Below are 14,727 nucleotides of genomic sequence, written 5' to 3' on the forward strand. Positions count from 1 at the left end.
TCAGATTTGATCTGAGTGAAGTTTAAGGCCAAATTGAGGGTCAGGAAAGTGAACTCACAGTTGGAAGGTGAGAGATGGCTCAGTAATTTGGATGGGCCCTATTCGGCTACACCAACTGACACTTGTTAATCATTATAGGATTTTTTGGGTACCATTCGCTTCCCCAGTGAAATGCTGTCAAACTTTTAGGGAAAGATATTTTGTTAGAGCTTTCCCAGTTAACAATTCCTCACCTGTTGATGCAATTGATTATTAAGGTGACACATTTGACGTGCGTCAGCCGCAACAAGTGAAACAAAGAGCACGTCTAAGTCAGCTAGATTTGAAGTCACCACTGTTGTAGGAAGGAATTGTTGAGTGGATGAAATCGTAGGCATTTCAATTGATAAACAGAATTGGCAATTTTTTTTGGTCCTCGTGCTGATGTACATGGCCATGAATGTAGCCATGAGTTAGAAGTTGGAGTGACTCTTTAGTACTTGGAAGTTCTGATATGGGTGAGTTCCTCATAGACAATCCCATTTCCCTCAGACCGGTGCATCGTCAATTGATAAACAGAATTGGCAATTGAGTGCGTTCAAACTTGAATACTACTCTTCTTCTCACTCTGCTTCTTTCAGTCCATATATCTGTTTTCTCTTTTACATAAACAGCGTATCTTCAAAGCAGAGATTCCACTGCCTTCAAGAGTTACATTAATGGAAAGAATGTTCAAAGAGTGAATGCCAGAAGACATCCAATCGACGCTATTCTTTCAGCGCTTTCTTCCTCCTAAGCGGCACCTTCCACATTAGGCAATCGTTCCCCAACCGATGAAGCCGACGTTCGAGGGACCCTTTGATGCAAATGCTGGAAGAAACAATAAACAACTAAAACCTTATCGCCCTAAACAGTAAGAGCAAGCGAGAACCTACAATCACATCGCATCACTGCCATCTCCACTGCTCGTATCCAATTGTGCAATTCCGCGCTTCCCCGGATTCCGAGGGTCTACATAAGCGTAGTGAATTTTTATTGTCCTTCTCCCATCCATCTCTCACATCCGTCACCTTCATCATGACCAACCCACTGTTCAACACAACCGCTGACTCGCTTGTTGTTGAAATCGACGGCGTGTCCACGTCGTTCCACTACATCTGGCTCAGAGATAACTGCCACTGCTCGAGCTGCTTTTACGACATCACCAAACAGAGGCTTCTCAACTCAGCAACCATCGACGAGAAGATCCATCCAGTCGAGTGCAATTTCACCAATGGCGCTTTTGAGATTGTATGGTCACAGGATAACCACAAATCAACGTACGAATTGGACTGGTTGAGGCTCCACGCGTACAATCCAAGAATCGTGCCTTTGGAGGATAAGCTCCAGGGAGAAAAAGACGTGTTGAAAAGAGAGCTCTGGAAGACCAAAGATATGGAGGGCAACATGCCCAAGGTTGATTACGGCGCCATTATGGCGTCAGACGATGCTACCGACGGAGAGGCTGCGATCAAGGACTGGTGCCTTAAGATCTGGAAGTACGGCTTCACATTAATTGACCATGTGCCTGTGACGCCAGAAGACACGGAGATGTTGTGTGAGAAGCTCATGTACATTCGTCCCACTCACTATGGCGGGTTCTGGGACTTCACGTCGGACTTGACCAAGAAGGACACTGCTTATACGAACTTTGACATTTCGTCTCACACCGACGGCACCTACTGGTCAGACACGCCAGGTTTGCAATTGTTCCATCTCTTGTTCCACGATGGTGAGGGAGGAACCACCTCATTGGTAGACGCTTTCCAGTGTGCCGAGCAGTTGAAAAGAGAAGACCCGGAGAGCTTCGAGCTCTTGACCAAGATCCCGGTGCCTGCCCACTCTGCTGGAGAAGAGAAAGTGTGTATCCAGCCAGACATTCCTCAGCCGGTGTTCAAGCTTGACCACCAGGGCAACTTGATTCAGGTTCGCTGGAACCAGAGCGACCGCTCGTGTATGGACTCTTGGGACAACCCAGCTGACGTGCCTAAGTTCTACAAGGCGATTCGCCAGTGGTACAAAATTATAAGCTCACCAGAAAACGAGATTTTCTACCAATTGAAGCCCGGTCAGTGCTTGATATTCGACAACTGGAGGTGCTTCCACTCGAGAACCGAGTTTACAGGAAAAAGACGCTTGTGTGGAGCGTATATTAACAGAGACGACTTCGTATCGAGGTTGAAGTTGTTGAACTTGGGCCGTAAGGCCGTTTTGGACTCGATTTAGGGTCAGACAGATAAGTATTGCGGAAATGAAGCCCCAAACAGTGTACTAGAGATACAGAAAAGTAAGTACGAAAAAATAGTCAATTGGTTTTTTTTTTCTTTTATCCGTAACCTTCTATTAGACAGATAACGTATCCTACTTACACAAAGAGGGGAATCTTGTCCCAGTCCCATGGGTCGTTGAATCTCAAGCCCATGTCCAACTTGGCGATGGCAGCGAGGTCGTCGTCCGTGAGAGTGAAGTCGTTGATGGTCAAGTTCTGCACCAAACGTTCTGTCTTGTTGGACTTTGGAATCACAGCAATGCCTCTCTGGGTAGCCCATCTCAACAATACCTGAGCTGGGGTCTTGTCGTGCTTCTTGGCGATGCTGACAATGTCCTTGTGATCAAACAAGCCTGGCACGCTCTGTGCACCCTTGTTGTCCAACTCAAGGAAAGACTGAGGGCCGAAAGAGGAGTATGCGGTGATGGCAATGCCCTTAGACTGGACCCACTCCACCAATTTCTTCTGTTGCAAGTATGGGTGGTGCTCAATCTGCAAGACAGCAGGCTTGATCTTGGCGCCTCTGAGTAAGTCGTCAATCAATGCACCGGTGAAGTTGGAAATACCAATGGACTTGACCTTGCCCTTCTTGACAAGCGCTTCCATAGCTCTCCAGGTGTCCAAAATAGGCACATTCTCGTAGCGCAATTTGTCGTCCTCAGTGCCTGTGAGACCCGCAGGGTACTTCTCAGAAGGGGGCACGTACTTGAGAGCCACAGGGAAGTGGATCAAGAACAAGTCCAAGTAGTCGAGCTTATAGTCACTCAACACCTGGTTGAAAGCCTCCTCGACGTGCTCTGGAGCGTGGTTGGTGTTCCACAACTTGGAGACGACAAACAACTCGTCACGTGCTACAATGCCTTCGTTCAAAGCTCTGTTGATACCCTCGCCAACTTCCTTTTCGTTGCCGTAGTCCTGGGCTCCATCAAACAATCTGTAGCCCACTTCGATGGCATTGAAGATCTGGTCGGCGCAGGTGTCCTTATCGACTTTCCAGCACCCGAAGCCCACCTGGGGCATTTCGTTTCCGTCGTTGAGTTTTATAGTGGCCATGCTAAGACTTTGAAAAATTTACGTATAGTAAAACGGGCCGGTGATTTAACTGAGGGACCTCGTCTTTATATACTTTTTCCGGAGGCCACATTCAGGAACCTCCGCGAAAATAATCCCCCGCCATAACTGTGGGGGAAAGGAAAAATCTTGAAAAAAAAAAAAAATGACTAAATGTTTTTTTTAGGGGCATCGATGAATTGTGTATTTTTGTCGATGCCCAAATTGACTACCGTAAAAATTCTGGGAAGTCTCTTGGTGTTATAGGCAATTGGCTGTACATGAAATGACATGCATTACCTTTGGTTGCTACAACCGTCAGACTCACTCAATGGGATGATATATACGTCTTTCCGCCTCAATTTGCGTGACTTGAGCCTCGATCATCCTGAATTTTTGCAATTGGACGATATTGGCAACTGTGACTATATCATACCGAGTTTTCGCCACACGGACTTCTGTCACCCCAACCGGGTCGGTGCGACACTTCCCCGAGGTTCGCGTGGGGGTCGGATTATTTCGACGTTTCGCAGTGCGGCAAAGACAAAAAGCCCACTACCTCTATTGAGGCTTTTGAGTGCTTACAAATCTTAGCCCACTTGCCTTTTGATCTCCATACTTATGGATACTAAATAGTGCTATTAACTGCTGCTATTATATTTATTTAGTGAATAAAAACCACCCGATCTCTGATTACCTCAACTCAGGAGAATTTACATCGCTCAAAAGGCATTCACGTCATCTGAGACAATTAATTACAATGTACTGGACTTGGATCATTGCTGTTAACTTAAGAACCCGTAGCTAAAGACCCCCTTATGCCTCCTAGTCAGAGCCTTGTTGTGTTTAGCAAAACTACTATAACTCCATTCTACCTTTATTATTTTCATTTAACGCCTCACTGTGATCCAGCCGCAAGATATGAGGCTGGTAGCTACGAACTCGTGAATCTGAGAGCCCATACGATTCTTTGATGAGGTTTATACTAAATCGTCTGAAAACAATATCGTATTTTCCATATCCTCATTCTACCTCCTTCGTGGAGTTGATGAAACGGTTGGAACCCATCAAATCATTATTTCCACTTTGGTGCATATAGTAAACACGCACTTGAGACATACTCAACCTAAGTATCAACAAACGAACAACCAACGACTTGGTCGGCCAAATTACCAAAGTAGTTCCGATATCAATGATTCCAATTGTTTTGCGTATCTGGGCACTGGACTTTAACAGACCCCATTTGTTGAAGGTGTCCTCGGCCACAGATATCACATTTGATGACAAAGTGTACTCTTTTGCAGCCATTCACGACGAGCCCTCCAAAGATTGGCATAAGCAATTGACCGCAAAAGGAGCCCTTATTCTCATCGGACCAACAGGAAGTGGCAAGACAACGACGCTCAAAGGACTCATGGAAGAGTTTCTCCAGGAACCAAATGCTACAGTGTCAGCGTTTGAAGTGAGCAGAAACAGCTGCTTTGTGGACTTGCTCGATAACAAGGCACAGAAGAAGTACATGAGCTCAATTCCTGTTGAGGCTCAGATAAAGCGAGTAAAGCTTTCCCCAAATGTTATGGGAACCTTGTTCTCCCTGCGATTGACAGCACCAACCAAAGCCAACGCTCAATCGAGTCGTTCGTGTATGCTTGTATCGCTCAAATCAGCTACAAGAAACCTCACAATTGTCGATATGATGGGCAGCGAAAAGTACGATTTGGCGGGTTCCTCCAATACGTTTGCCAACTTGAATGTGTCTGCTATCACTCTGATGTTGATTAACCGCACTAGTACCAAGAGATCTTCCAACCTAGTGACTAACTTGATATTCAATGGAATTCTGCTGACTAAAAACATCAAGTTTGTTTTGCATTTGGACAAGACAGGCGACTCAAGCCTTATCAAATCAGCACTTAATAACATCGCCGACGTAATTCGGAGCTTCAAGTTTTCAAGGTCAGCAAATAACGGCGTCAAACCTCCTACTAGACCAGACACTAATTCAGTTCCTCTGTACGCTCGTCCAACCGCTTCATCAGCAAGTCCAAGAAAGAAGCTAATGAAAAGGCCTTTTCCAGGTTGTACAACAACATTACCAACCAAGCAACCGAAGATTACGAGTAAAACTGTTCCAAGTCAACGTCATGCTCTTTCCAAGACCAATTTGACGGATAGGTTGAGAAGAACTTTCACAAGTGAGTCGAATGCGTTGCCGAAGCCACTTGCAGAGCTTAAAGTTGAACTCGAAGGCGCCAATGCTTCCAATTTGCAATTGAAGGAGAGAGCTGATGAGCTCGAGGCCACAATTAACGAGTTAAAGGAGACAAATATCAGGCATGCGTCAGAGAAACAAAAGTACGAAGTTCAACTTGAGGAAAAGGAAGCGCAGGTGAAAAAGCTACAAAGTTTAGTGGCAGAGGCTCAAGAAAAGGAAATTGAGCACAAAGATGAGCTCTCAAGATTACAACAGGAAGTTAAAGAGTCCTCTGATGAAAATGAAGAACTCCAGAACAGGCTTCAGGAGCAGCTTTCTATATTGAGCGAAAAAGGAGAAGAGCTTGTTCAGCAACTCAATGACAAAGCAAAACAGATTAACTGTCTCTCCTCGCAGCTTGAAGCAACCCGAAAAGAAGTGGCAGCTAAGGACAAAATTATAGAAAATCTTGAAAAAGAGGTTGGAACCCTTGAGGGATCATTGCAAGAGATAAGAAGGGAGCTGGACTCTCGTCTTGCCAAACTTGAGGAGGAGAGAGATGAGCTTTCAAAAAAGCTCGAGACACAATCAAATCTTCACAATTTGTATACTCGGGAAACCGAAGAAACCATTAGCAAGCTCTATTCGGAAATCCTGAATTTGAACTCAGATGTCGGGTCTACGGAGAAGGAACTTGTAGAGGCTAAAAAAGTGAATGCCAAATGCATGGAACAGCTTAATCTGGCTACAAACAAAGCGAACACCTTGACCCAACAAATTAAGAAGCAAGAAGAGTCCAATGCTTCAGCTCAGAATTTCCTTCAGGTGAAGATCAAGAACGCTGCAGAGGAAAATGAGCGACTTCAGGCTGATCTTGACAAAGCTAAAATTCAAGAAATGGAGTTGAAGAAACGTAACGAGGTTCTAGCTGAGGAGAAAACCGTTGTTGAGAATTCAGAGGCTGGACAAAGAGCAAAAGTGGCTGAGTTAGAGGACCTTGTGGAGGAGCTCCAGAAGTACAAGTCCAAGTGTGAGTACCTAGACGGAACGTTGGCTGATCTACGTACCCAATCTCAAAGCGAGGAACTGAAGCTCAGGAAGCAAGTTGCCGAGTATAAAGAGCATATCAAGAAGCTCACAGGGGAGCATTCCATCCCAAAAATCAGCCCTCCCTCATTCGATATCCACGAAGATACTAACTACAAGACCTTTTTGAAGCAGATGAAGAAAGCTAACAGGAGAGCTGATGAGCCTCAAAGCAGTCCGCTCAAGGAAAGAAACAATATCGACCGCAAGCAGAAAAAGAGGCACTCACTTCAGATTCCTGTGAAGGTGCTGACGTAGCCCCAATAGATCTGGATAATATTTACATCACATTCATTCTTTATATCGTATCATTGCTCTATACATCGTTCACACCGTTCTTCTGTCACAGAAGAAACGAACAACTGGTCCCAAACCGGTCACGTCGACGGTCTTTTCAAACCAGCTCAATAACAAGCCTCCTTGTTTAGCTCCATAGCTCGTGTTCATGTTCTTGTACAAGTACTTGACCAAGTTATCCTGCTGGTCGGAAGTTAGCTGCTTTACTATGTTGCTGAACTCGTTTACACTGTGATTGTTCTTGATGGATACGAGGATCTCAAACACGGTTTCAGCATGCAAGTTTTTGGTTGCCTCGTCAGCAACGTAAGGAGGATTGTCCAAGGCCAATTGCAATGCCGGCAAGAACTGACCCAGAGACAAAGACTGTCTCACCTGTTTGGAAATAGTGGAGATCTCCTCGTACGACACAGGCGGCAAGTCAGGCACTAAGTCTTCTTTGGAAAGGTGATTCTCGGGCTCGAGAGCGTCAATGTCAATTCGTCTCCAATCCTCCATTTTTGTATAAGGTGTTGAAGCGTTGAGATTGAGTAGTTGATACCTCACTACTTCAGTTGGGGGAGAAGTGTGCAGGCCAGCTCCAACCCGGGTCGGAGATCACTACGTGTAAGGGTTCCAATCATTGATGAATTTAAAAACTGTATACTTAAAAAATGATTTTGGCAGTGGGTGTTATTATATTTTTATCATTTCTTCTTCTTTATTTCTATGAGTATGGTAGAAGGGTGTATGATTTGAAGGAGGTGCATCAGTGCACTAACTGCAATAATAGAGAGAGGTTGAAAGAGAAATAGATTGTTGATGATAGGATTGACAGTTGTTTAGAGGTGTCTGGACACTAAAGTGATAACTTTTCAAGTGATCAGGAATTCAAAGAGAAACAGGGATATGCTTGAGTATTGTAAACCTTGAGGGATTCTGTGCAATGATTAAGAATTTAGCACTTCACTTCTCTTCATCTATTTTTCACCTCAAACAGGCACCCCCGAACGACCCTGCCACGACATTACGACAAATCCATCATACTTATTGCCCTACTAAATCAACGTCTCCAACTTATTCTATTGTTCTCTCTACTATACATGTCTGGCGACTCATGGTCACTGGCTCCACCATTCTAACGACTCCACCGGAGATCTCAACTTCATATCATATCCTTACTTCTTTTGCCTCTTTGTCGAACCCTCCTTGTCTTCAGCCTCCTTGTCTTCAGTAGGATCGTCCTTTGCAGCATCCGCCACCTCGGCAGCAAAATCATCGATAAACTTCAACACCGTCTCTTTGAGTCTCTTCGAGTCCACAATGATCACCACAAGCCCGTCCAGGCCCACCTCATACTTAATATGGCTTTCGTTAGGCAAGGCGACGTCCTCGTCGAACTTATCAAAAAACAGATCGACCTCATCGAACGTTTGCACGCAGTCGAGCATTCTCTCCTCCATTTCGCCTTCAGGCACATCAGGGGAGTTGACCACGACGATGGCTCTCATGGGATTCTCCAAGCCATCATCCTCGCCCGTCTGCCTGGGGTTGGGAATATCTTCTGGAGGCATGGTGAAGAATTGGTGAAAATAGTCGGTGGTGCTGTGCAGGGAAGATAAAGTAGCGAGGAGGAATGTGGAGGAGGAAGTAGCACCAGAGAAGAAAGAATGCATAGATAATAGGGAATAATATCAGTAGAGAGGTGTGAAGATCTTTAAATTATTCTTGATTCTGGTTTCAGCGTTTGAGATGTCGATTTAGCATGGTCCTTCAATGGCTGCAAACGCCCTGATATACAATCTACCGACCAATACTTTTCTTTACAAGCTTGACCACGTTCATCATCGAAGTCACTTAGATCTACATAGTAATCTTAAAATATAGGTCACGGAGGTCTTTCACCACAGCGGTCACTACGAGGTTAAAGCCTCAGCCGTTCTAGTCAAGCGCTCCACTTTTTAAACTGGTTGATCAAACCGTTAGTGGAAGGATCGTGGTCAGACACTGGCTGAGAGTCCTCCAACTCCTTGCCTATGGCCTTGGCCAACACCTTACCCAACTCGACACCCCACTGGTCAAAAGAGTTAATGTTCCAGATGGCGCCCTCGACGAAAGTCACATGTTCGTAGTAGGCAATCAAAGCACCCAAAGTGGCTGGGGTGATCTTCTGGGCCAAGATAGAGGTCGTTGGTCTGTTACCTGAGAACACCTTGTGTGGCACCAACCCACCGGTGGCACCTTCCTTCTGCACCTGGGCCTCATCCTTACCGACCATCAATGCCTCAGACTGGGCAAAGAAGTTGGAGGCCAACATACGCTGGTGCAAGTTCTTTTCAATTGGGTTGTGAGACTGAGCAGCAAGAATGAAGTCAGCAGGAATCAACTTGGTACCCTGGTGCACCAACTGGAAGAAGGAGTGCTGGGCGTTGGTGGCTGGCTCACCGAACAAAATGGTACCGGTCTGGTAGTTGGTGAAGGAGTTGCCCCTGGTGACAGACTTACCATTGGACTCCATCGACAATTGTTGGAGGTAGGCAGGGAATCTGTGCATGTACTGGTCGAATGGGGCAACAAGGTGGGTCTGCGCACCAAAGAAGTTGTTGTACCACACAGACAAGATACCACCAAGAACGGCGATGTTGTGCTCCAATGGAGCAGTGGTGAAGTGATGGTCAAACGCCTCAGCACCTTTCAAGAAGTCCTCGAAGTTATCGAAGCCAATGTAGATGGCCACAGACAAACCAATGGCAGACCACACAGAGTAACGGCCACCGACCCAGCTTTCGAAACCAAACATGTTTTTAGTGTCAATGCCAAACTTGGCCACCTCATCAGCGTTGGTAGAAAGAGCAGCGAAGTGTTTAGCAATGTCCTTCTGCTGGGCTTTCTCCAAGAACCAGGTCTTGGCAGAGTTAGCGTTGGTGGTGGTTTCAGCGGTAGTGAAGGTCTTGGAGGCAATCAAGAACAAAGTAGTCTCTTGCTTCAAGTCCTTCAAAGTCTCAGCCAAGTGAGTACCGTCAATGTTGGAGACGAAATGGACGTTGAGACCGGGCTTGGCGTATGCCTTCAATGCCTCGGTGACCATAACAGGACCCAAGTCAGAACCACCAATTCCAATGTTCACAACGTCAGTGATGGCCTTGCCAGTGTAACCGGTCCATTTGCCCGACCTAATGTCGTTGGAGAATTCTTTCATGTGCTGGAGCACCTCGTCAACCTCAGGAGCAGTGTTGACTCCATCAACCTTCATTTCCTTGAGTTGTCTGTTTCTCAAGGCCACATGGTAGACAGCTCTTCCCTCTGTCTCGTTGATCTTGGAGCCCTTGAACATTTCATCTCTCAAGTGCTCCACACCAGCCTCTTTGGCCAATTGAATCAAATCCTTCTTGACCTCGTCGTTGATGATGTTTTTGGAGAAATCAAACAAAATTTCCAGCTTGTCGAAGTTCTGGAACGTCTCAGAAAACTTGTCAAACCTCTTTGGGTCGTGAGCAAACTCGTCCTTGACCTTGAGGGCCTTGCCCACAGACTCGTAGGTCTGCTCGAGCTTTTTCCAGGCAGGCAATTCGGAAGAGAGGTTAAATGAGGAAAATTGCGACATCAATGGCAATTGAGTTAAATACGCAAGGGTGGGAAGTGGTGAGGGTTGGGAGAGGATATTTTCCTCCATATATATATGGTAACCACTCCGTGGGTCCGGCGTAGTGGCCCCCGAGTCAGGTGAGGCCTACCAATGGGCAGAGATTATGGTGAAGAGGGAAGGGGACTTATAGACTAAATTGAGTTTAGGAGATTTTTCAGATGATGAGCTTTCAAGTCAATGAGTCTTGTGATGGGTGATGTTGTTGGAGCCTCAACTGATTCGAGAGCAAGAAATGAGCAATACAGTGATGCATGAGAAGAGCTCGGAGTGCTGAAAAGAGTCTTTACCAATAGCACGAATTTAGGTCAATTGAGGCTCAATTGAGGGAATTTAGGGCAGTTGAAGTCAGCAATATACATTATTGCAAAAACTGGTTTGGCAAAACCGCTAGTTCAATGGACTACTCATACATGTGGGGCCTCATCGCCGCCTCTAAAGCTACACTATAATTCATAGGAGCCACTTCCCTTATAATTCAATTTGGACGAGAGTGTTTAGGAAACTTTGTTTCAGGCGACCGCAGCAGCCCAAGAATCATCCATTCTCATCATGTTTTCCCTTGCATTTCTACCTCCTTCTGGACCGTCGCTGCTTAGGAAGCGCATTTTGCAACCATTAGCTGCGCACGCTCCACTTACGAATGCGAGGCAATGGTCAGGTTCTGGAAACTTCGGAACAGCTGCAGCGTTCTCTATATTTTGTAAACCAAAGTTTAGGCGGTCTACTTTGTTGCTTGCTGGGAGAACCCTCAGTGGGCCTCGTTCGCGCATGCTTACTACAGTAATGCCTGAGACAAGACTCAGGTAGCAGAACATGGCAAGGAAGGATACATGAAGATGAAGGTGAAATTGAAGATGAAGCTGAAGATGGGGAAAACCGTGATTGAGGAGAAGGGCTATACTTGAACTATTGCAATGTACTTTCCTTGAAGGCTCTTAAGATGCGCTTACTTCAGCTCGCTAGAGTTATTAACTTTTCGCAGCCAATGTAAAAGAGACGTCTAATGAGCACAATGCGAGCCATCGAATCAGTTGCATCAAGATCAAAAAGAAAGAATCTGGGGTACTTTTACTCTACGCAGTGGAGTGTGATTTTCAACTTTATGGCTATATTCCTGATTCATTCAGTCATTAGCAGCAATTTTCTGAGATAGATGAGGAACAAGTTACATTGCATTAAGACAAATCAAGTTCAACAAATTATGCTCTCCTTTCACCAAACTGCAATTGACTTCTACGGTCTTCAAATCTCGTCCCGCCACAGTTCTGTCCTTCACAATTCCTTGCAACTGCTTTCCTTAGAAATTAGTGCGACTTGCGTATAGACATCTCGGTTTCTCAGCTCTCAGCTCCTCCTATTTTCCCAACTACATCAAGCTCCTAACTCACTCCATTCATCACACCCTCCTCAGAGTATGCCCGGGCTAGAATCCAAGTGGGCCACTGCAGAGCCTGTACCAGAAAAACCTGAGCCCAAGCCGAAGGCCCCGTCGACTATAGCGTCCAAATGGGCTCATGTTGAAGAAGAGCATCAAGCATTGCACGAGAAAAAGCCCAGGAAGCCCAGGCTGGGACATCCCAAAGAGAGAATGGCGTCACAGCCTTTGACGCCCCCACAGAGCTCTGGCCACGAGGAGATGCTGGAGTTGGCCAAGTCCTTTGCCCTGAGGCTAGGTGTAAAGGAAGATGGGGGAAGTAACGAGAAAAGACACAATACAAGAACCAGAAGAAAATCCCATGGCAGAAAGAAAAAGGAGGAAACAGAAGCCTGGGAAAATGCCTCCGAAGAGGTAGAGGAGGAGACAGAGGAGCTCTTTGAGGATAAGTTGTATGAGAAAGAGCCCATGACAGAAGCAGCCAGGTCTCTAGCGATGCGGATTGGAGTCCCCGCTGCAGAGCCAAATGACGCGAAGGAGAAGGCTTCAGCTCAGAAGCCGAGAAGACAATCCGTTGGCAGAGAAGACCGGCATTCACATGGTCGGAGGAACCAACATAGACCTCAAGCACAACCTCACGCCTCGAAAGAGAACTCCCAGGCGCAACAATCTCATAAACAAGGACAGGGCCAATTTGAAACGCAGAGCAAATACATGACACCAAAGCAGAAGAAGCTCTTGCAGGAGAAAATGCGGTTGGAGGAGCTTAAGGCAGCAGAACTCGAGAAGGAGCGCAAGATCAAAGAGGAGGTGAAGGCCATGTTTGAACAGATGGAAGACAAATCTACCAATTGGGCTGATATCGATGACTAATTGGGGCGAAGGATTTCGAACTCCTCGCCCCCTAATGACCTGTTAATGACCATCTCTGACGAGAGACACTTGCATTCATTGATCATCGTCACGCGAACAACATGCCAATCATGCCTTGAACTAATGCTTCACGATACAATCTTACGGTTGAAATTCGGCGACTTAATGATAAACAATTCAACTTCGTACACCACCTTGGGTGTTACAGGGTCTACAATATTACACTAAAAAACACCAACCAACATGACTACGCAATCTCTAGAGAGCCATAACCACCAATTCCTTCATTCCTTCAGTTCTATAGTACTATTAATTAACGACTTTTCATCATGAACATATAGAAGACACACTTCTCTCACTTGCATGTTCAGCCGCCAGTATATAACATCCAGTGCGCATACTACCCCAGACATCACCTTAGACCGACTATCTAAATCCACGACCGGCATGACGTCTATACTACGGGCATCGCCGGGACCTTTACGGTGCCAAATACCAAAAAGCATTCTTTTAAGACCACCTCCTCAACTACTTTTCAGACGAGCCTTTTGCGTTTCTTTTCCCCGATGGTCACAGTATGACCGAATGATGAAGGAGAGCCTCGTGAAGAAGACGCTTCAGGAGAATCCTAGCATTCTCAATGGTAGCAGGCCCTTGCAGAGAACTGGAACAAAGCTCAAAACGATTATAATACTTGTGGCAGTGTCGAGTTCTCTCACGATGTTGTTATATTTGGGGGTTCAAATCTACAAAGTTTCCCTGGACACGCTGGAGAATGTGGGACCCAAAAGCGCCTTTTTGCCATTGTGGCTCAGCTTTGACTGGCCATGGGAACGTAAGTTCTCGTTTCCCAAATACTTGGCTTACTTCGACTCAGAGTACTACGCCTATGTGGACAGTGTATCCAATTTCACCGAGGAGTTGCGGCTGCAGAAGGTGGAGTTTCTGGTATTAGACGAGCTCTTCAAGCTGAAGGTTGTCAGGGACACATTTGGGATCCCACTTCTGCTCAGAACAGAGAAGCTGGACTCTTTTGACATCTGGATAGAGTGTAAGCATCCTACGGTGCATGGACCCACGATCCGAATTAGTAAGGAACACGGGAAGCTTCGCCTCCTGTGGAAATGGACTGTTCACCCGCTTTCATGGTGGGGGTCGATAGATAGAGCACTCACGGCGCTGGGCTTGAAGCTAGATCGTTTAGATAACACTGAGGCAATGAAAAAGACACACGAGAAATCCAGTGGAAGAGTGCACGAGGTGAACACCTCCAAAGATGGAAAACTCAAGCGAGTGCTATGTTCGGGCGACAAGGAATATAGCGTCCTCTTCAAGGGCTCCTTCCACTTGAGCAACTCCTCTACGACCAGAACCGGCCGGGTCTCATATCAAGGAATGATTGATTTCGATCATATAGGGATCAATCGGTGCGCCCGTTTGACGCTGGTGGGTTTGACAGTTCATGAAAACGCCTCTGATGTATCCTACAAGGTGGTTTGAGGAGCAGAAACGGCTTTGAGAAGCCTGAAATGAAGTCAAGGAAGAAGATGCATTTAAGCAAAACTTTCGAAAGCTGTAATGAAGCCGAGTTTCTTAAGGCAGTTTGTCGGGGCCCTTCTATATCCGGAGAATGGCGACACAATACATGAGGTTTATATTTGCAGCCAATGATTCTTGAGTTGCCAGAAGAGGATTCTACATAAGTTAACTCAAATGGAGTCGGTTCACAGAAACGAACGACGGGCTGGATCTCATCGTCTTGGATTAAAGCTATGTCTATATAATACTCTTACACTTGCATATATGGAATCTCAAGAAACACCATTATCCAATTCAACACCAAATCTCCACAGAATCTTTAACTTTTAAATCTGTTGAATAAACTTCTTTACTCTTCCTCTGAAAGGACAAAACTCACAAATACTCTGTCCAATTGAGCT

General features: G+C 45.9%; 8 protein-coding genes across 8 annotated transcripts; 4 read left to right on the plus strand and 4 right to left on the minus strand. All coding sequences in view use genetic code 12, as the record gives it.

Moving 5' to 3' along the window:
* Positions 1 to 1,056: 1,056 nt before the first annotated feature.
* CJI96_0003285 (uncharacterized protein) lies at positions 1,057 to 2,244 on the plus strand (the record flags this gene model as incomplete). The annotated part of the gene is made up of 1 exon (XM_029032876.2): positions 1,057 to 2,244. The coding sequence occupies one exon, from the start codon at positions 1,057 to 1,059 to the stop codon at positions 2,242 to 2,244; it is 1,188 nt and encodes a 395-aa protein (XP_028893191.2).
* Positions 2,245 to 2,383: 139 nt separating this feature from the next.
* On the minus strand, positions 2,384 to 3,340 carry GRE3 (trifunctional aldehyde reductase/xylose reductase/glucose 1-dehydrogenase (NADP(+)); the record flags this gene model as incomplete). The annotated part of the gene is made up of 1 exon (XM_029032875.2): positions 2,384 to 3,340. The coding sequence occupies one exon, from the start codon at positions 3,338 to 3,340 to the stop codon at positions 2,384 to 2,386; it is 957 nt and encodes a 318-aa protein (XP_028893190.2).
* Positions 3,341 to 4,529: 1,189 nt separating this feature from the next.
* On the plus strand, positions 4,530 to 6,875 carry CJI96_0003287 (uncharacterized protein; the record flags this gene model as incomplete). Its single annotated transcript, XM_029032874.2, has 1 exon — positions 4,530 to 6,875. The coding sequence occupies one exon, from the start codon at positions 4,530 to 4,532 to the stop codon at positions 6,873 to 6,875; it is 2,346 nt and encodes a 781-aa protein (XP_028893189.2).
* A 69-nt stretch (positions 6,876 to 6,944) lies between these two features.
* On the minus strand, positions 6,945 to 7,412 carry ARC15 (Arc15p; the record flags this gene model as incomplete). Its single annotated transcript, XM_029032873.2, has 1 exon — positions 6,945 to 7,412. One exon carries the CDS (start codon positions 7,410 to 7,412, stop codon positions 6,945 to 6,947), a length of 468 nt encoding a protein of 155 aa, XP_028893188.1.
* A 659-nt stretch (positions 7,413 to 8,071) lies between these two features.
* On the minus strand, positions 8,072 to 8,467 carry CJI96_0003289 (uncharacterized protein; the record flags this gene model as incomplete). Its single annotated transcript, XM_029032872.1, has 1 exon — positions 8,072 to 8,467. One exon carries the CDS (start codon positions 8,465 to 8,467, stop codon positions 8,072 to 8,074), a length of 396 nt encoding a protein of 131 aa, XP_028893187.1.
* A 371-nt stretch (positions 8,468 to 8,838) lies between these two features.
* Positions 8,839 to 10,497, minus strand: PGI1 (glucose-6-phosphate isomerase; the record flags this gene model as incomplete). Its single annotated transcript, XM_029032871.2, has 1 exon — positions 8,839 to 10,497. The coding sequence occupies one exon, from the start codon at positions 10,495 to 10,497 to the stop codon at positions 8,839 to 8,841; it is 1,659 nt and encodes a 552-aa protein (XP_028893186.2).
* A 1,456-nt stretch (positions 10,498 to 11,953) lies between these two features.
* FGR50 (Fgr50p) lies at positions 11,954 to 12,787 on the plus strand (the record flags this gene model as incomplete). The annotated part of the gene is made up of 1 exon (XM_029032870.2): positions 11,954 to 12,787. The coding sequence occupies one exon, from the start codon at positions 11,954 to 11,956 to the stop codon at positions 12,785 to 12,787; it is 834 nt and encodes a 277-aa protein (XP_028893185.2).
* Positions 12,788 to 13,375: 588 nt separating this feature from the next.
* Positions 13,376 to 14,287, plus strand: CJI96_0003292 (uncharacterized protein; the record flags this gene model as incomplete). The annotated part of the gene is made up of 1 exon (XM_029032869.2): positions 13,376 to 14,287. One exon carries the CDS (start codon positions 13,376 to 13,378, stop codon positions 14,285 to 14,287), a length of 912 nt encoding a protein of 303 aa, XP_028893184.2.
* Positions 14,288 to 14,727: the final 440 nt, after the last annotated feature.

Source organism: Candidozyma auris, chromosome 3, assembly GCF_003013715.1.
Source record: "Candidozyma auris chromosome 3, complete sequence".
NCBI classification, from domain to species: Eukaryota; Fungi; Ascomycota; class Pichiomycetes; order Serinales; family Metschnikowiaceae; genus Candidozyma; species Candidozyma auris.